We start from the raw sequence: 20,849 nt of genomic DNA, 5'->3' as shown, positions 1-20,849 counted from the left end.
TGTTCTCGCTTATTTGTTCTTTATCTCAGGGGTCATAAAGTCAAATGCCTATAAAGCCTAGATGGGAAGTAGGCCCTCTGGGTTTCTAAGACCCAACTAGAGAGAACAGACCTTTTTAAAATGGGGGCCACTCACTAAGCTCCAGATCGTTGTTGCCATTAGGAAATTCTGATACATTGTAATGAGGATTTTGTAATTTTCCAGAGAAGTCAGAAATCCAAAATTTTATGTACAATCCACTGATTTTTAGGTTTGCAACAAATTAAATTTTTAAATTCTTGTGAACCAAACAAGACAGTTTGCTATCTTCTTTCTCATGATGTTGCTCTTCCCCAGGATCCTTTTTGTTATAATGCTAACTAGATATTTTCCAGCAATCTGCTTCTTGTTCATGGTTTTAACTGTCACCTACCTGCAGAGTATTCTAAAACCCGTATCTTCATCCCAGATCTTTCTACAGCTACTTGAATACTCAACTGCCTCAGAGCTCCTCAAGCAGACAGAAATCCCTAATTGGATTAGCTCCAAAATGAAAGCATAAATTGCTTTAGGACCTTTTTATTCTAACTTCATTCCATATCCTACTTAACAATACCCTCCACTATCTTTTAAGTCGTGATCCTAGAGACACCTTCCCCTTCACCTCCATCAGCCATTGAAGTCTGCATTTTATTTTGTTCACATGAGGCTGAGTGAGTGATACATATTATTATTTCAATGATTACAGCAGGTACACTAATCCTCAGAGGACAATACCTAACACTTCATGTGACATATTTTAATACACATTGTTTTATGTTTCCAATTAAAAACAAAGTAATATTTCCCTTAATTTATAATTTATATTCCTGAAACTCAAAGAAGTTGATTAACCTGTCAAAAATTCACACAGTTTCCCTGGTGGTTCAGTGGTAAAGAATCTGCCTTCCAATGCAAGGGACGCAGGTTCGATCCCTGGTCGGGGAAATAAGATCACACATGTTGCAGGCCAACCAAGCCCATGCGTCACAACTACTAAGCTTGTGCGCCTCATCTACAGAGCCCATGCGCTCTGGAGCTCACGTGCCACAACTAGAGAAGAGAAAACCCTCACACTGCAACTAGAGAGAAGCCCATGCGCTGCAATGAGCAGCGCAACAAAGATCCTGCATGCCACAACAAAGACCCGGCACAGCCAAATAAATAAATATTTTAAAAATCAATCAATCAATAAATAAAATACATGTGGCAAAGTCCATCAATGTGCTGATGACGACTTTGATACTTTCAGAAATATTAAATTCTTTAAAAAAAAAAGTCACACAGCTAGTGAGTAACAAAGATGGGAACTGAATCCATGTTTGCCTCCAGAGCCTATGCTTTCTCCCTTCACGGGGATTGGAAGGATGGAAATGTTTCTACATATGCAACAAAAGTGGAAATACATTTAAGGCAGTGCTATTTATTGTCTTTGAAGCTGGGTAGAAGTGAGAGCAGAGGCTAGAAATTGAGAAGTATAAGTAAACAGACGTGTCTAGAGTAGATCCTTATGAGGAGAGAAGAAGTCAGTTTAACCTATAGATTGAAGGGAACCCAGAACAATGAAGGGTGATAGAGATGAGTGAGACTTTGCCCTGGTTCATTTTATGTTCTTGCATCTATCCTCTTTTCTCTCTGGTTGATACTGCATATCATACCAGAACAATGGTCCCTGAATTCCACTTTTCATAATGCCAGTCCCCTGCCCAAACCTTTAGAAAGTCCTGAATTTACAATGGGCTCCACCATCTCACTCCCTTCACTGTAACTCTACTTGGATCCAACAAGACATTTTCCTGGGCTGTCCTACCACCTTTTCAAGGTCAGCGTGCTTGCTTACTCTGTTCAGCCCTCTTTTATGCGTCTCCCTTCCCTTCCCGTTACTTTCATGACAAGATTAAATTACACTTTATTAAGGTTTATGTTGATAAAGTCTTGCTTCTTCTGATATTCCTTTTTTGGTGATTATTAGACAACAGTATTCTAATTTAACACCTTCTTATTCCCTTTTTTCACATTAAGTTATTTCTACTTTTCCAGCAGATTATAAGCCTTTTATGGTAAAATATCACATCTAGTATTTCTTTTCAATAAAATGTGTGGTACAATGAAGGAAGCAAGACAGTTGCCAAATGAATATTCAATTAACTAAAGTGACAACTGAACACTTAAAAAGCTGCATATTAACAGGGGCATAATAATATAACAGGGGCATAATAGCAAACACATACAGATGCTTAAGGAATATAGAATATAGAAGTGATAAGCAACTTGATGTCTCTGAGACAATAGGGTGGTTCAGATTCATAGGTGTTGAGTCAAATCTGGAGCTGACAAAGAATTTGGTTTTATTCTTTCCATATAAATTCTGGCATCTAAGTAAATCAATCCAATCTTACTTCATTAATCAAATTAGTGTTTATAATATAGAATCCTTTTCTTGAGTCTATTATCTTGGCCCTATAAGAAACAGTCAAACTGTCTTCTCCCCTTGAGGAGAAAAAAGAGAAAATGGCTTTTAAAGTACATTATAAAAACACTAAGGCAGGCAGAGCTAGCTGCCTCCTTTCTAATGTAATCATAGTATTTGTCACATTGCATTGAGACTTTCAGTAGTCATCACTAAATTGTGTGCTGCTTAGGAGCAAAGAGCCTGTGTCCCCAGAATGGAATATGGTTTGGCACACTAGACACACAAAAAGTTGTCTTGGGGGCTTCCCTTGTGGCGCAGTGGTTGAGAGTCCGCCTGCCGATGCAGGGGACACGGGTTCGTGCCCCGGTTCGGGAAGATCCCACATGCCACGGAGCGGCTGGGCCTGTGAGCCATGGCCGCTAAGCCTGCACGTTTGGAGCCTGTGCTCCACAATGGGAAGTTGTCTTGGAAACCAGGTAGAAATGTGAGAATCTTTTGGAGTCTAAATTTTTATGGATGCTGTGTAAAAAAGTCTGGGGTAGAAATGAGAATGAACCATTGATGCTTGGATCAGAATTTTAAATGGAGAGCTGAGACATCCCTGTCCATGGGCAGGCATCCTGGCAGTATCAATAATTCAGGTGAAACAATCCTCATGAGACATAGGAACACAGAGGGAGGGCAACTTGTAAGACTGTCCCTTCTTACATGGAGACTCTAATTATAGAACTCTTTGCCTCTAAATTCTGAAGGCAATGTGTTTATACAATTATAATCATTGTAATAATATTTAAAATCCTTCACCAGTCATCTATTCATATGGGGATGTCAATAAAGAATTGTTTTTCATGTTTTTATAGTCTCAACAGTCACTAACACAGAATCTGCCACAATTCTGAACTGGATGCTCAAAAAATTGATTTAAAACACTAGTATCTAACCATCAACTCCCAAATCTCTCCATTCTCATATCCATAATCTCAATGGGTAGTAATTTAGTGTTATGTGCCAGGCATTGTGCCATGAGCCAAGCACTAGGGATTCATTCACAAATACAACGGCATCCCAGTCATCCAGAAGTTCACATTCCAGGGGGAGAATGTACAGCTAAATAATAATACAGTGTAAAAAGGGAAGCTCAGGATGCCACAAGGATCATAGCAAAGTGGAGCTAAACCAGCCTAGGGTGATCAGAAAAGACTACCCAGAGACAGTGACCAGTTATCCAAGAGCCATCAACTCACTCATGCAGCTACTGTGCTTTCTACAGAAGTGAAAATAATATATGCAGTTAGACTCAGTAAGTTATATATTTCAATTGGCAATGAAAAATGCTCGTAATCACCAACAGTTCTCTTGGCTCTTTTAAAGTAAACATAATGACTTAATTTAATACTTTTAATTAATTCAAGCTGATCTTTTCATTTTAAAATAATGAACGTGTGTAAACAAAGAGATCAAACATGGCAACTGCTAAGTGGACATGATATTCTGACAACAAGACCTATATTGGCTTAAATGTCTAAAGAGCTCCTTAGGTTATCTGTCCCATTTGAACAGAGCAAGACAAACACAATACTTACTGGTAAGATCACAACATTTTCCTTTATTTAAATATTGTTAATCAGAAAACTATAAATGTATGCTTTTTTGTAAACATATAAAAAACTCAGAAATATGTAAATAAAAATTCTGCATAGTAACATTAAAGAAAAATAGTCACTACCAAATTTTGGTATGGTAGTTTTCAATCTCTTGTATATATTATGGTTCTTATGAAATTGGAATCAAAAGACAGTCTATATTTTTTCACTGACATTATAGCTTTTATATTTCCCATATATTAAGTGTCTCTAAATTATTAACAGTTATACTATTCTGCCAAGTAGAGGGCACATTGGCTGCAGTCTATTGATTTAAAAGCACTAGAGTATTACTATCACTAAATGCAAAATTACCCTTTGAAATAAAATAAAGTGTAGAGGAGGTAAAGACATTGCTATTTTTTTTTAATTTTAACAAGATTTCCTTCTCAATAAAATATTCACACTTGGTTTCTAATCTGAGATTTTATCACTTCTGTAAAATGAGGCTTATTTTCACAGCCACTTATGGTTTCATAACATACAGTCATTACCAAATTTTGTGAAAATAACAAGAATTAAATGCTAAAGGCATGTATATATTATATATGTACACAATACATTGTGATGTATATGCTATATATTTTTATATCTATGCATAACAATATAAAATTACTTACAAAGTTATTTGTAACTGTACTAATTATTATTCTCGTCTTACAATTATTCAGCTTACTTTTTTTTTAACATCTTTATTGGGGTATAATTGCTTTACAATGGTGTGTTAATTTCTGCTTTATAACAAAGTGAATCAGTTATACATATACATATGTTCCCATATCTCTTCCCTCTTGCATCTCCCTCCCTCCCACCCTTCCTGTCCCACCCCTCCAGGCTCAGCTTACTTTTTTAAAATCTGTTCTTAATACTCTATATGTGATTGAGTGACAAATCACAATTTTAGTACAGATGCTCATCTGTGCCAAATAAATTAAATTATACACTTCTACGAAGGTCGATAACTAAAAAAAAGGGAGAATAGTCTGAAATTTAATCTGGAATGCATATGCTGTGTTCTATAACCATCTATACCAATCTGTAAGGAGACTTAATTGCCTTTAAACACATTATTAATGATGCCTGTTTGTTCATTTTTTTCCCTCCCACAGATCCCAACAGATACCAACTCCCACAGATACCAACTCTTTTCCAACCTGCCTATTATCATAAATGGCCTGGTTTGCAGTCTGAAGATACATGGTTGAGATAGTAAGCTGAACTCAAATTCCTGAACTCAACTGCTGGGACAAGTCAGATAGAGGACTGTCATGACTGACATTCTTCCTTAAACAGTCTGGCTAGACTTTAATTAATTTAACCATTCCTCCAACTAAATACTGCCAAGTAATGCTTTAATGAGCATTTTCATGGCTAGAGATTTTCCTGTATTCCTGAGTTCAAATGATTCACAATTTGTAATGTTTTTGATACATTGTGACAAATTGATTTTCAAAAGCATTGTATCAATTTTAAATGCCCCAGCCATCTTGAGTAATTTGAAATTTTCTTTTTCAATTAAATTTGATGGCCTTTGTGTTTGTTTTAATGTTTAAAAAATACAAGTGCAATGAAATGACAATCTTTATAAACAACATGGAAAAATTTGATCAATTATTATAGGATAATTCACATTTAACTACCACACATACCTAAAGAGTATTGGTTCATGACCTGGTATCACAGCCTGTTTTTAATTTTAATCATCAATAAGGATAATCATATAGTGAAGAGTCACATGGAATTTAAAATAGTTTATAGCTAACTTAATTATGACTCAAGATGGTCTTGATGTTTCCAAACAAGTTGAAATTTAAGAGTGTACATGTAAAATCTTTCATTTTGAATTTTAAAAAATGCCTATGGAGAAGTTGATTTGTAGCAATTCATGTGGAAAAAAGGGCAAAGTGTTAAGTTTTAATTGACTATGAATTTAACAAGAACAGAGTGATGTAACAAACTAATTAAAACTCAAATAATCTTGGTCTACACTTTATATGTAAAATGCCTAAATAATCGGAATTAACATTCTCACCTGGACAGATCATGTCAGATCATAATCATGAGTGTCAAAAATGTGGTTTAATTCTAGACAGATCATGACAGGAGAATCGGGTTAATTCAGGTCAATATATTTTAATAAAATTATGATAAATCCATGGGATATTCAGAATGCCAGAACTAGGTTGTTAATGGTTTTAGAAACTATGTTATACAAGGAAATGTTATTTAGCTTGGGGAAGTACAAAGGGGACTTGTGTTATCTGTTTTCAAAAATGTGAAGTGTTTGAGTCATATAGAGAAGAAGTTGATTTATGTTATGTTATTCAATTCTGGCTAAGAATTAGTTGTTATAATACCCAACTAAGAAATGGATTCCTTTCCTCCTTTTCCTCCTCTCATAATCAGTCAGCAGACATTTATTAAGTATGGAACATAATTGTTCCTGGCACAGTGAAAGACCCTCAAAATAGAGGTACTAATAAGGTATCATCCTTGTCCTCAAGGAACTCGCAGTCTAATGGATTTGACAGATTATCTATCTATCTATCTATCATCTTCCAAGGTATACACAATATACAGAAAGTACTATACAGGAAAGTTAAGTTAACTATTCAAGCAAAAGCTGATCAACATCTTTGTTAAAAGGGATATCATTTATACTTTTAATTTATAGCTGCTGTACCTTTGTGTTTCCTTCTTAAAATGATGTGCATAGTCTTTTAAGGTATATTTATAAACATAATGTTTATATCGTACTCATATATTATTGACATATATTATTTAAGAAAAATCCAAATATAAAAACAAAGCTAATTTTTAATGGGATCAATGTTGTTACTGCTCAGTAAATGTGAAATTGAGCTCCTTGGTTATCAGAGGAAAAAGGGAAACATTTGGACTTACAAGTGTTCCATTAAGAAAAAAGAAAGCATGCATATGTTTTTCAGAAAAAAAATATTTATCTTGATTCTAAGTCTTTGGAGCAGAGAAGTAGTGAAATATCTTTCAAACTTGCCAAGGTAAGATTATATACATAGTTTAAAATTTAAGTAATTTACACAGGGTAAACTAATTTCAAAAGAGGGAGGGATAAGGGCTATAGAAACAAGCAAATTGTGAAATTTACTATAGAAAATGCAATGTGGATAATCAAGAATTGACAGGTTTTCATCGTATGTTTGACTCCAGATGCCTTCTTTCACATCTTCTAGTTTCATGAACTTTAGGAAGTGCTAAGGAAGCAGTCAATGTCTGAACAGATGGTTCTCCTGAGTATGCTTACTAGTACACCTGGTATGCTTACTGGTACACCTGGGCTTCCCACATGGGCTTTCTCCTATTCTGAAAGCAGATTGTATCAGCATTTTCTAGTTCTTTTGTCAGCAGACACCACATGTTATAAGTACCTAGAAGTTCTCTTCTACCAGATTTAAATTTATCAAAGTGCTCTCTGGCCAGCACAATGTACGTCAATTTGCATTAACTGTCCCACTTTGTTCTTTATAGGACTTACTTTCCTCCTTTTTTAACCCATCCCATCAATTGACTCTAATGAAAACAAATGAGAAAAAAACATGCTTAAGATAAGGAAGACACATAACATTTATTTTGGATCCACTACCTCATTGTTCATTTTGGATCCACTACTTCTGTTCATTTTTTTCTAAGATAACACATGAAAAGTCTTAGCTATCTTAAGGATGCCCCAAGGATGAGTGGAGAGAAAACTCATCACATATTGTTCATTCTTATATTCAAATATATTTACTGATCCTTGCTTTGTACCAGGTATTGTGCAAGGCTATGAGGATATATTGTTTAACAAGGCAGATAAAGGCCTTGGTTCTGGGAGTTTATTTCCTAGTGGGGAATTATAGATGATAAATATGTAAACAAATGAAAATAATAATTACAGATTGTAATAAATGCAAAGATTATCATATGGTTGGTAATGCAATATAAAGTAATTGGAGTTTGGGAGTGGGAAAGCTTACTCTAGAGAGGCTGGCAAGGAAGGTTTCTTTTAGGTGATGACTTTGACCTGAGTCCTGAAGATTCAGAAAAAGCTAGTCAAGCAATAACTGGATTGGAGGAACAGCCCCTCTCCAAAAAAAGGTAATGGAAAGTACAAAGGTATAGAAAAGAGAATGAAAGGGTTAAAGGATGTTCAGGAAACAAAAAGAAGAATGAGAAAACTTCAGCATGGAGAACAAGGCAAAAAGATGGGCAGGAGTCAGATCATGCTTATAATCAGAGCCTGTTAAAGAGTTGCAATTTTACTCTAAGAGACTGAAAAGCCATTGGAGGGTTTTAAGTAATGAAAAATGTCTCTTCTTTCAATTCTGAAGGGAACCACTGGCTCCTGTATGTAAAGTGGATGGGAGAGGTAAGGTAGAAGCAGATTAACTATGAAATTATTAGAAAAGTACCATTAACTTGGACTAGAACTGTGGGATAGAAATGGAGAAAGGTGGAAATACTTGTAATGTACTTTGGAGATAGGAGCAAGAGGACCTGGTCAGATGTTAAATGACAACAGGAAAAAACCTAGGAAAGTAATAGATGGAGCAAGAAAGCAGATGAGAAAAATATCAAAACTAGAAATATGACCACTAGGGACTGTCAGGAAAGGTAGATGAAGAAAAGCAAATAGGAGAACTTGAGAAGAGGTAATATGCAGAACTTCTGCTCAAGCTCAAATTCAGTCATGATAACGGAGATCTGCACAAATATATCAGTTCAAAGAAGTTGTAAAAGAATAGCTTATTCAAATAATTAGAGCAGAAAAAAATAAAGATCAATTCCTAACACACATAAGAAAATAAATTCCAAAAGAGTTACCATTATAAATATAAAATTTTAAACCATAAAGTATACTAGAAAAATGTGGAATAATATTATATAGTTTTAAGGACAGGAATACCTTTATAAGCAAAGCATGAAACCTAGAAGCCATAAAGAAAATGACTCACAGATTTGCGTACATAAAAATTTAAAATGTCTGTACAGTAAAAGGCATCATAAATGAAGGTGGAAGCCAAAGGCACAGTAGAAAAATAATTTGCAACATACATGACAAAGGGTTCATTTCTTAGCATGTAAAACACTCCCTCAAATAGAAAACACTGGCAAAGTAAAAGAACAACAGTTCACACAGAAAGATATACATGGTCTTATAAATATAGGAAAATATTCTCAGCCACACTATTAATCAAAAACATGCAAATTAAAGTAGCAATTAGATGTCATTTTTATCCATCAGGACAAGTGAAGATTCAAGAGACTGATAATGACTAGTGTTAGCAGGTCATAGAAAAACAATTATTCTCACATTTAGGTGGCTGTAAATTTAAATAATACTTTGTTTTTGAGGAGAAGACACTGACAATATGTACTAAAAGCAATAATCCACATTATTTGATATAGTAATTTCATTTCCAGGAATTAATCCTACAGGAATATTCACACAGGTACTCAAGTAGTTTTACTGCTATTCTGTTTGTAATATAAAAAATGTGGAAACAACCTAAATGTTGATCCAGAGTGTACATTTATCATAGTAACTTTGCACAATGACATTATGTAGCAGTAAAAGAAAATAAGATAGCTCTATATAAGTATAGTATATAACTGACAGAAAACATTTTATGATAAATGAAATAAAATAATAAAATATAGGTATAAATTAATATCATTTTTATTAAAAAGTTTCATTTATTCAATAGATATAATTAGTACCTTATGTTTATAATACTCTTTATCTCTCTACCTAGGTCTATACAGATAAGAAAAGAAGTCTGGAAAGATCTATAAACCCTATTTACTGTGATTATCTCTATGTGGTGAGACTGCAAAAATATTTTGCCTATTTAAGACTTCTAAATTATTTGAAATTTTTGTGTCAGTTTAAAAAGATAAAATATGAAAAATGGAAAGATCACAGGGTATAATATATTTAAAGTTACTGATGAGAAACTGCCTATTTTAGAAAAAGCAGATAAGCAACAAAAGTAAGCAAACAATGATTACAGCTTATGGTGTAATTTTTGCTGTAACTGGAGAAATACAATGGCTTATTCAAGGAAAATACTACATCTCAATTTTTTTACCCTTTATTTTTGAGATAATGTTGAACTTTTTATTTATGACTCTAGTAGTTTTATTAAGTTGGAGACAAGTGATGATGCTATGAAGACTGCAGAAAATTTGACTTAGGGTGATGATCTTTAAGACAATCCTCACTATGTTTATTGGAATCCAAAAACGTGTAAAGGAAAACTGAAATGAAATCCCTGACAGCTAAGCAAATCTTTAAAGCACTGGGGAAAATATGTTTCGATTCGAATAGATGTAGTTATTCTGAAATCAAATAACATTCCTATAAAACTTATGTAGGTTGGCCAACTAATGAAGTATCCAACACTGTTTGTGTAACATATAAAGACCCACTTATTAATTTTTACACCTGGTGGTATTTATAACATGAATTTGGAAATATAAAGTAATGAGAGCATTGTCATTTAGAATACTCAAATTTCTGTGCTGCATTACAAATCACATAGAAAACTCGATGTCCAGTGTAAAATGGACATATTCACTGGAGTAAATGAAAATTGTTAAAGAACTAACTTTGAAGAAAACATCTTTCTATTTAAATTAGGAGTTATCTAGCTACTGTCACAGAGTGATGGCTATCTTGTGAATACTGTACTAACCAAGATACTATAGTGTGAATGGCAGGCAAAACTGACTTCAAGATCTGATGCCCTGGATACTTGTCATTAGGCAAATTTTCTTAACAACAGATCTTCAGTTTCTCCACATAAATAATTAAAATAATAATGATGCCTGCTTCTAGAGTTGTGTAAGAATTGAGGTAACTAACACAGAGACTTGGCACATAATCAGTAGCTATTATTGTCGAGGAGAAATGAGTTTCAAAGAACAGGGAGTTATCAGCTATGTCAAATCCTGCAAACTACAATATTAAAAGACAATGACTAAGGAAAAATGGGATTTACTATTCTGTAAGTCACTGATGACCTTCAAGAACACTGTTGCAGGAGTGGTGATGGTTAAGGGAGAAGGTAAATCGTGATAAAAATAGAAGGAGCTGATGTGGAATATGTAGAACTTTTGATAGTAAGAGAAGGAATAAAAATAATATGATGACAGTTTAAGAGGCAGGGGACCAAGTCAAGCATTTTTCCAGCTAGGACACACTGATTATTTTCTATGACAAGGAAGAAGCTACTGGAGATGGAGTTTATGGGAAAATTCCAGGTTAGTTTCAAAGATAAAATCCAACTGGCTTTCTTCTTTTTTTTTTTTTTTTTGAAATGAAGAAGGTAGAGAATGAAGTACTGTGCATTTATCTAATATATGTGTAGCTCCTTTAGGGCTGTGGGCTTTTTTTTTTCTTTTTCTTGTAACTGGAATTCATTGAGAAGCTGTTCAAAAGTTTAGACTGTCTCTCTGTAAACGCACACACACACCGTGCTCATGAACACATAATTTTGCATGCAATTACGAGAATTCATCAATCTCTTTAATCCATCCATGAACCAGTTCTCTCTCCAAATGGTCCATAGATCCCAGACAAAGTTACCCTCTCATAGGACTTAGAAATAATTTTTAAAAATATGCATTTAGATTTGTGTATATAAACTAAAATTAACAATTCAGTTAGAGGTCAAAAACATTCCTATGAAATATCAACAAAATATATTTATTCAAAACATAAATTGCTTTTTCAAAATATAAACAGAAAATATAAATAAACTCGAAGTTTTAGCATTGGTTTTGAAATAAATGTTCTATATGACAAAGAATGTAATACGACTAAATTTAATTGAGTTATAGGCTAAATATTTTACAAACACTTTTCTAATATTCATAAAATTCATGTGTTTTGTATGTTAATGAATGAAGAAACTGTGGCTCAAAAGTGTTAAGTAACTTACCCACTATCAGGTTGTAAATTGAAGCTTATCTGGCTCAAAAGTCCAGAAAAGACTCTCCCTACCTCTAAATAAAACATAAGACTATTCTAGGCCAACATACATGAAAGAGTATATATTAATAGAATTTATGTGGGATTAATAAAGGTTGTGTTTTTTCTGGTCAAAATACAAAAGAACACTAAAGAATAAAGAAGGAAAGACTTGTTAAAGATCAATTATCCATGCAACTCATTATTAAAATTCTGCAGCCAGTGACAAGGTTGATGACTATTTACTTGAAATTCTTCCCATTTCTTGGCTCCCGTGAAATTACTCTTGCCTCATTTTCATCTGAACTCACTGACCCATTTCCTTCAGTCTCTTTTTCTCTCTCTGTCCCTCAAGTACTGTATTTCCTGGATTTATGTCCTCAACATTCTGTTCAATGTTTTTGCTCTCTCTGTATGATTTTGCCCACATCCATGGTTTCAGCCATTATCAAATGTCTCTCTTTAGTTCAAACAGAGCCCAAGAGCCCCAGATACACATGTCCAACTCTCTACTGCATTTGGATGTCTCTTAAACTCCTCAAAATCAGTACATCCACACCATACTCATCTTCCCCATTCAAATCTGCTCCTGTGTGTCCCTTCCTAGTTGATGGTACTGCTATCTAATCATTTTTCCAGACCAAAAATTGAAGAAATCATCTTTAATTCTTACCATACTTCCTTTCCATTCTCCCACACAGACATCCAATCTATCACTAAGTTCTGTCAACAGTTCTGTATTCTTAGATCTATGTACTTTTCTCTCTCCTTAGTGCTTCTACTTTTATTCAAGCACTTAATCATCCTAAATTGCATTACTTCAAGACTCAACTGTTTTTTTCTTCCCATTTTGCCCCCTTCTAATATATTCTCTTTCTTGAAATCATCCTGTTCTTTGTAAAACATAAATCTCATCATGTCACTGTTGTTTTTAAATCATTTATGGGTCCCCCTTTTTATTCAGAAGAGTCTCCTTACAAGAGCTACAAGATCCTGTGTGGATCTACAAAGCCCTGCCCCTTAGCACACCTCTCCTTCCCAGTACAATCAATACTCTACAGCCAGACTAAACCATATCCAGTGGCTCAATCACACCTGGCCCTGCCACACCTTGGTGCCTTGTCATGTTCTGCTCCTTTGGCCAGGCGTGCCTTCCTTCCTCTCTATTTTTCAAATAACTCAACTAGAGTCTTAACACCCAGATCAGATAACATTTCCCCTAGGATACCATGCCAAGTTTGATGGTCCTTCCTGTGTTAATGTCTGTCATAGCACTGTTTCTCTGTCATAATACTTTGTCTTACTGTACTGTGATAACTGGCTTGTACATCTTTCCCCCTAGACTATTAGCTTCTTGAGGGCAACAACTACTCTTATAAGTTTCTGTATGCTCATTTCTAGTATAGTGTCTTAAATACAGTTACCCTTGATAAGTATGTTTCATGAATAAATGGATATGTTTATTATCTAATCTACTGAATGAATGGACAAATTCACTACACAATATGGCTTCAGTCTTTGTTATATCACTCACTGCCATCTGATTAATGAATAAGTTGCCAGAAATGTCTTGCCCTATTTTCTTCAAAATGTTACAATTAAATTAGAAAAAAAATGACAATTCTTTTCTTTCTTGGTTCAAGTAATCTCAATACAGATGTAGTTTTCACATCCTACGGTCTCCTGGTTAAAGTACTAGGATAGTAATTAGAAGACATGAGTTCAAACTCAGGCTCTGCAACTTATTAGCTACATGGTCTTTGGCAAGTCAAGTAACTTCTTTGAGTCAAAGCTGGCTTAACTAAAAAATAATAACTAAAAAATAATGACTATCTTCTCAGACAGTCTCACTCAAAGACTAGCTTGAGGTCAAATAAAATCATGTACATAAAAGCAGTTTAAAAACTATGTGTTGTAGTAAAATGTAAGGTGTATGGTATTTATTCTTCATTTTAAATTCCTGAACTATAGTAAAATTCTGTAAATAAGACATATACATATTTCCCAATGTCAGAAAGTAAAATTTTTTTCCTCTTTGAGAAATAAAAAACCCTTGGGAGAATCCACAAGAAAAAAAACAGTTTAGAGAGTTTTTCAAATGGCTTTAAGAAAGCTTAGTACTGTGACAATTCTGAAATACATCAATGCAAATTGTGCATCATTTAAGAAAGGGACAAGCCATAGAAATGTGACTCATCTTTGTCATCAATCTCATGGGGAAAATTAAGAAAAAGAGGGAAAGAATATTATAAAACTAAAGAATTATTTCAAATCAACATAGAATCTTGCTATCAATTCAAAATAAGGAAATCTAATGACAGTCACTCATTTTCCTAAAAATAATCAAAAGTCAAATAGTATTTAATGTATTTCTGTGAACAACTTTGCAGGTCAAACCATCAGAACTTATTTTTAGCATTTTTAAGATTATTATATCAGTCCAATATAAACTCTTAGAATGTCTTTTTAGGACTACATGTCCTTGAGAAGGAAAATGTACAAAACTTAAACATTGTTGAATTAAAGCCAAAAGTTTGTATTATTTAGTACCCTTAAACAAGTTTGAATTAAGTCCCTATTATATAAGCTCTGCCTGCAGAGTCTACCGGATATAATGTCACATTTTCAATGTATTTAGATTAACTAAACAAGTATATTTTACATACCAACCTACTTTTACAAGTGGCACACAACTGGGTATTTAGAGTTGATAACTAAACCCATCACAAATAGAACTAATATTTAACTTAAAAAGAACAACTTTCTCATCATTACTAGGGTATAATATGCATTCTATTTTTGACTTACAACTTTCCTATCCATCATGTTGTAAACTACTGAATAGACAGATTTTAGACAGAAAAGGAGAGTAAGATAAACACATTATTTGTAAAAAATAAAACAAAAATATTAACCAGTTGGTCTTTCCTATCCAAGTTTAAAAAGTTGGGAATATTCCACAAAATTCTCTTATTATTTCACCTAAGGGACAATACATGAGTACTTGATCTATTTCACTATGTTTTTCCTACTACCCATATGAAATTAAAAGAATCATTTGAGAAACTGAACATCTGTGGATTATATTGTAAAGGGACTGCCTTACTTATTAAAGACTGATTCTTTTACAGGATAGCTAACGTAACTGGACTAAATTAATAATTGCAATGTCTCATCTTTTTATCTTTTAGAAAGCTTGGGATAGATTATTTTAGTATTTTGGTTATTACTTCTTTGGCAAAATTTAAGATACATCATCCTCCAAACCAAAATATCTTTATTAATTATTAGAAAAATATAAGAACATAGCCTGCTTTTTCAGGTTGTCTCAAATGTTTTGTAAAGAACATATTCAATTTAACTAGCATGTTTGTTTGCAAGGATAGCTATTTTGGGTCAACTGTATAGTATTTTATTAGAGGACATTCCATATTGAATATTTAATATTTTATTAAATTAATTTATTAAAGGACAGTCCGTATTGAATTTATTTTTTAAATAAATTTATTTTGCCATACACCATACTTTGAATAGATTACAACAAAGAAATGTATACCTTTAATTACATTTTGAAATTTGACTACTTGGGCTATTTATTACACCTATACTTTGTTATTGAAATATGTCATAATTCTATATTATCTGTATTTCTTATAATTTCAGTTTTATACTTAGCAAAGTGTGATTTTTCAACCATGTGAATAGTTTAAAATGAGAACAATATTTTAATTTAATCTTACACAAATATTGTAAAAAAAATAAAATGAAACTATAAGCCAAAATTATCCCCACCCTCTCTCAGCAACTTGGGATTTATACCAAACGTGAAAAATTTGAGTTAATTGGATTTATACTTATGCAGTATGTAAACTCTATACACAGAATGTTTAGATTGTCTGAAGTATTCTTAGAATGCTAAATTAATTTTGAGGCAGAAGAACCAACGTTAAATTACATCTGTCCAATAGATGACCAATAATACTCTTTATTCTTTAATCTGTCTTTTTTGTCTTTAAGTATACATTCCGTAAACTAAACATATCCTGTTTAGTGGCCCTTATTCACAAAGACACTAGATTATGAAGTTTTACAAGGTCACACTGCAGGAAAATCGTATTTAAGATAAACCTAGCCAGACACATATATTTTTTTATATTTAAAAAATATATGTATATTTAATCCAACATGAAAAATTTTTAAATCTAGCCTGTATCACTGTGAGGAATAAGTTCCATGTTAATTCTACAGAACACTATTTTTATCCTTTTGTACCCAAAGGCATACAGCTTGATATATGAGTTTGCCTCATACTTATTGCTTACGTGTCACCTTTAATTAGACTGGAAAATCACGCGTCTACATGCTCTAGGTCAGTCCATTTAACAAACACCAATCACCTGACCCACACTCTCTGACCATTGATTTTTCCCAAATTCTGCTTAGATTTGCCTTAAGGACATTTGGCATACTCATTTGTCAAAATTTTTTCCTTTTCTTCACTAGAAAATGGGTTTTTTCCTTATTTACAATTTATGTTTTTTAAAAATATTTTAAGCATGTATGCAAAGTCAGTTATATGTGATTATGAAAAACATGACACCACTAACATTGCCTTACACTTGGAATCAAAATAAGCGGACTTAGTTTACTTAGCTTTAATTTTCTCAATTCTAACATGTTAAAGAATAGCATATTACCTATATTTTATATCTTTTTTTAAACTTTTTCATTCTGTGTACAGATTCTTAGCAATTTCTTATGTTTACAGGTTCTTTACCAGTACACTTTATTTTATACAATATTTTTATTACATAAATAATATAATACTAATTAAAATTTTCCTGAATGAGATTAACATATGATATGGAAGAAGAAAGAACTATCACTTTATAGTTTATATAGCTGGAAGCCATAACATAAACTTTAAAATACTGAAGCACTTAGTTAGAAAATATAAAACTAATATAGCTCCACTTTTAAGACAGTCTTTCATTAACTAAATAATAAAAATGAATACTTATATAGCAATTTACTGTAGACAAAGTACCTTCAAATATATCTGAATCATGAATTATCTGTAAACTTAGAAATGGTTTTGTTGACAGAATCTCAAGAGAGACACAAGAAAAATTTTTAAATCAGCAGATAATAATCACACACTAAGAATATTTTATACCTAGAACTGTTTGAAATGTTAACATCTCTATCAAAACTTGGAACAAAAATTAATAACTTAAGACATTTTCAAAAATGACTATCCACAAACTTAGCTCTAATTTATGTTCATTTCTGCTTAAAAATAACTCTCATATAATTATCATTATAATGAATATTGACTTTATTACTAAATACAACAAATGATTTTTTTAATTAAGTAGTACCCAAAGGAGCTAGAGAATTCCTGAAAATTAATACAATTGTAGCAGTTAAAAAAAAAGTCAGATCTTTAACCTCCTTATGAAATCAAGTTCTAAAGTAAAGTAATTAGATGCCAAAAAAAAGGAAACGTAATCATGTCACTTGTTAGATGAATTAATGGCAAATATATATGAATTAAAATAATTAATGAAACAGATATCCTCCTAACACAAAAACTCCTTGTTTTCAATTTCAGTAGTTTGTTCAGTATACACTTGTACTCAGAAAGAGGACTTTCAAAATTAAAATATACTCAACTTGATATAATAAAAATATCATACAAAGCAGATTGAATATTTTATTACTGCTGTGCAAAATTTTATATAGAAACTATTCCTATATGTCTTACATAATCTATAACCGTTATCTTAACATGTAAATTTTGAGCAGTAGTAAATTAGCATGTAAAAATAAGGAGGTATGTGAAACATGTTTCCCTCAAGAGTGAAAATGCAATCTAAATGTTCTATTGACTGATCATATTTTAGTGATTTTTAAATTAATACACAGTTGATTATATTTTTACTTTGTTATACAGTATTTTGGCAGGGGAGCTCTGTACAACTGTTTAATTACAGTGTTAGGTAAGATCACCAAATCTCAATCTTATTGCATAAAATAACAGATCCAGCTGGGTTGGTTTGTAAATTCAGTGGATTGGAGACTAACATGATTTGCCACCAAGGTAAGGATTCATGGCGTTATATTCACAGGATATATGCATTACCTGATAGCAGGAGACATTCACAACCCAGAATATAAGAGCAGGGCAGTCTCAAGTGACATCACCAGATCATCTGCAGCGTCAGCCAACCGACTCAAATATATATCCTCCACACCACCGCTCCCCTCTTTCTAACTGTTAGCAAACCTTCCATTGCCTTTACCAGTGTAAGAGAGCATGTGTCTTCTTTAAAAGCAAGACATATGCTTACTCAAGTGAAAAGCAAATAAAAACCAAGGAACAGAAATCAAAAACTAGATTGAGTACAATTTTCACTAACTTGATATTCAGGTTGTAGAAATAATACTGAAATGTTAAAGGAGAAAGTAACTTCAATTAATTTCAAGAAAAAAGAAAGATGGAAGAAGGGAGTGAGGGAGGCGGAAAAGAAAGAGGGAGGGAGGGAGGAAGGAAGGAAGAGAAAGAAAGACCAGCTAAATATCCCTGAGACTAAATCTTACTTTTAACTGATTTGCTCTGTAACCAGCAAACTGTGGAGGTCTTGAATGTCTTTCTTAAAAATATAATAATAATAATAGTAATAATAATAATATAGAGGAAGGGGACTCTATTGCCCCATTTTAATTCTCTTCTCATTTACCTACAACTTATGTTTTACTTACAAGCATTTGTTACAGCGAAACTGTTGGCTGTCTCAATGTTGTCCACATGAGGTACCAAATTAAAGGGAGCTTCTGACGCATTGGGGCTGGTGTTATGAAGAAAAATTGCTAATCGAAAAGCAGTGTATTCCTGATCTGTGTTTCGGATGAAGAGACCACCTATTAAAAACAGCAGAAAAAGCACATTCAGTGTCTCCTCTTGTAAATGTTACTATACCCACCCCAAGAACTGTCAAATTCACTGCCATTCACCAACACATACAATTAAGGAGCTATTCCTGCCACATCTTGGGAGACTGCCCTTTGTCCCTAAGGTGTATGCTTAATATTTTAGTCTTTAAGGCAGCTCAGCCTTTTCCTGTCCCAATTTGTCATGATCACCGTGACCTCTGAGACAGATCATTTAGTGTGCTTTCCTTTCTCTCTCTTGCACTCCCCATGATTCTCAGCACACTGCTACAGAAGCCAGCTCCAGGGCATTTCTAAGATGCATGCAGATGGGAAGAAAAGATAATTTGCATTAAAATACAGAAATCAAGGGATGTGGTGAAGTGCAGGTTAGAGGGAAATCAGAAAGGAGACATGAACTTTGTCTTTATGCAGCTCTTGGACTCAGCCTAATTAGCACCGTTTTGTGCACTGTCTACGAGAAATGATGCAGTCTGAGGCTGGGCTTAGCTGGAAGAAATTCAATTGCTGCGTCCCATTAAAAGACAGGAGAGAATAGCAAGAAAAGCGAAGGACGGATAGGGTCCCTGGAAATAGAGTCGAGAGGGAGGATTAAGGGCAAAAGATTCAAGAGGAAAACAAAAGAAGAAAAGGTTCCGGGAAAGGGATCTAACTTTGGAATCCGTTAACTGGTAGCAAGCAAAGACAAGGAGGTGTGGGTGTAAATGCTTTTTTGCACAGTGTCTTTCTGTAATAGAGAAAGCTGCTGTGTACAGCACGGGAAGAAGGGGGGGGTGTTTTGTTTTGTTTAAACAAACTCTACATCCCTTCATGCTGTAGAGAAAGAAATGAAAAGAAATATCAGATAAAATGCTACCAAACCCCACGGAGGTTTTTTTCCCCCAACTTATTGCAATCCTACTTAAGCGACATGATCCAAAGGTGGAAACAGGAGTATAGACTGAGGATGGACGGGTGGGCAGCTCTGTGCTGTTCTAACTGAACCTGCACCAAAGAGGCAGTCTTTTTATAAAGGGGAGAAAGGAAGAGGGAAGCAGAGGGGAAAGGAGCCGCCGAAGGTTCCCCTAAATTGCTTATCAGTAACTCATTTGATTCACTTTCGGATATCTGCTACAGCCACCCACACGCATACCCCACCGGAGCAAAGCTTACCTATTTGCACGCTGCTCGGAAAGGCTCCCATGGCGAGTCCCCAAAATCCAGAAAATAACAAGACTATCTGTCTGCAAATAATCCTCATCTTCTTTTCTCCTCTCCCTGGCGCGCTCTCTCTTTCTCTCGCACTCTTCCTAAAGGCTGTTCAGAGACACATTGAGGACTATGGCGCTAAAATTAAAAACAACCAAAAAAGAAAAAAAAAAAAAAAAAAAACAGAGGAGAGAGGTTTGGGTGGTTTGGGGTTATGACTATTTCCCTTTAGCAATCCATCCCGAGCTGCCAGATTTTTCCCGCAGTCTCCATAGCCCTGGGAGAGGTTTTCTGTCCGGCTGCAAATGTTACACATGCAAAAGATGGTGGTGGAGCGGCTACTGGCTGCTCGCAGAGATGAGACATGCGCTCTCTCTGTGCCTAGCTCGCACTAGCTCTCGGCCCTCGCTTTCTCACCTACACACACACACTAGCGCCGCGGCCGCCGCACGCGCTCTGCTGCTCCTTTCAGCCAACAGCCACCTAAAGCCTACACCAGCCCGGAGCCTCGCGCCCCCTCCGCGAGCGCGCAGCACTCCCTCCGCACGCCCCTCGCCCACTACTCGGCAGGCTTCATCCCTTGGGTGCTCACCCGAGCGCCTCAGTCTCTTCGACGCTCCAGAGCCAATCTGGAGACAGG

The 20,849-nt window shown here is 34.3% G+C and overlaps 1 protein-coding gene across 3 annotated transcripts in view; it reads right to left on the bottom strand.

Annotated features, from left to right (window-relative positions):
* GRIA4 (glutamate ionotropic receptor AMPA type subunit 4) overlaps nucleotides 1-20,606 on the bottom strand; it is a gene marked incomplete at its 3' end in the record, with an annotated part of 508,329 nt that extends 487,723 nt beyond the window's left edge. For all 3 annotated transcript variants that reach the window (XM_079928097.1, XM_079928096.1, XM_079928098.1), the window contains exons 1-2: nucleotides 20,174-20,606; nucleotides 18,833-18,991 (exon numbers count right to left, since the gene is read on the bottom strand). In XM_079928097.1, coding sequence (XP_079784223.1) covers nucleotides 18,833-18,991; nucleotides 20,174-20,261 — 247 coding nt within the window. In that variant the 5' untranslated portion in view covers nucleotides 20,262-20,606. The remainder of the gene's footprint in view (nucleotides 1-18,832; nucleotides 18,992-20,173) is intronic.
* Between the last annotated feature and the right edge of the window lie 243 nt (nucleotides 20,607-20,849).

The sequence above is a fragment of the Stenella coeruleoalba genome, assembly GCF_951394435.1.
Source record: "Stenella coeruleoalba genome assembly, chromosome: 8".
Lineage (NCBI taxonomy): Eukaryota > Metazoa > Chordata > Mammalia > Artiodactyla > Delphinidae > Stenella > Stenella coeruleoalba.
The sequence above is the reverse complement of the archived record's forward strand: the minus strand, read 5'-3'. Positions and strand labels throughout refer to the sequence as shown.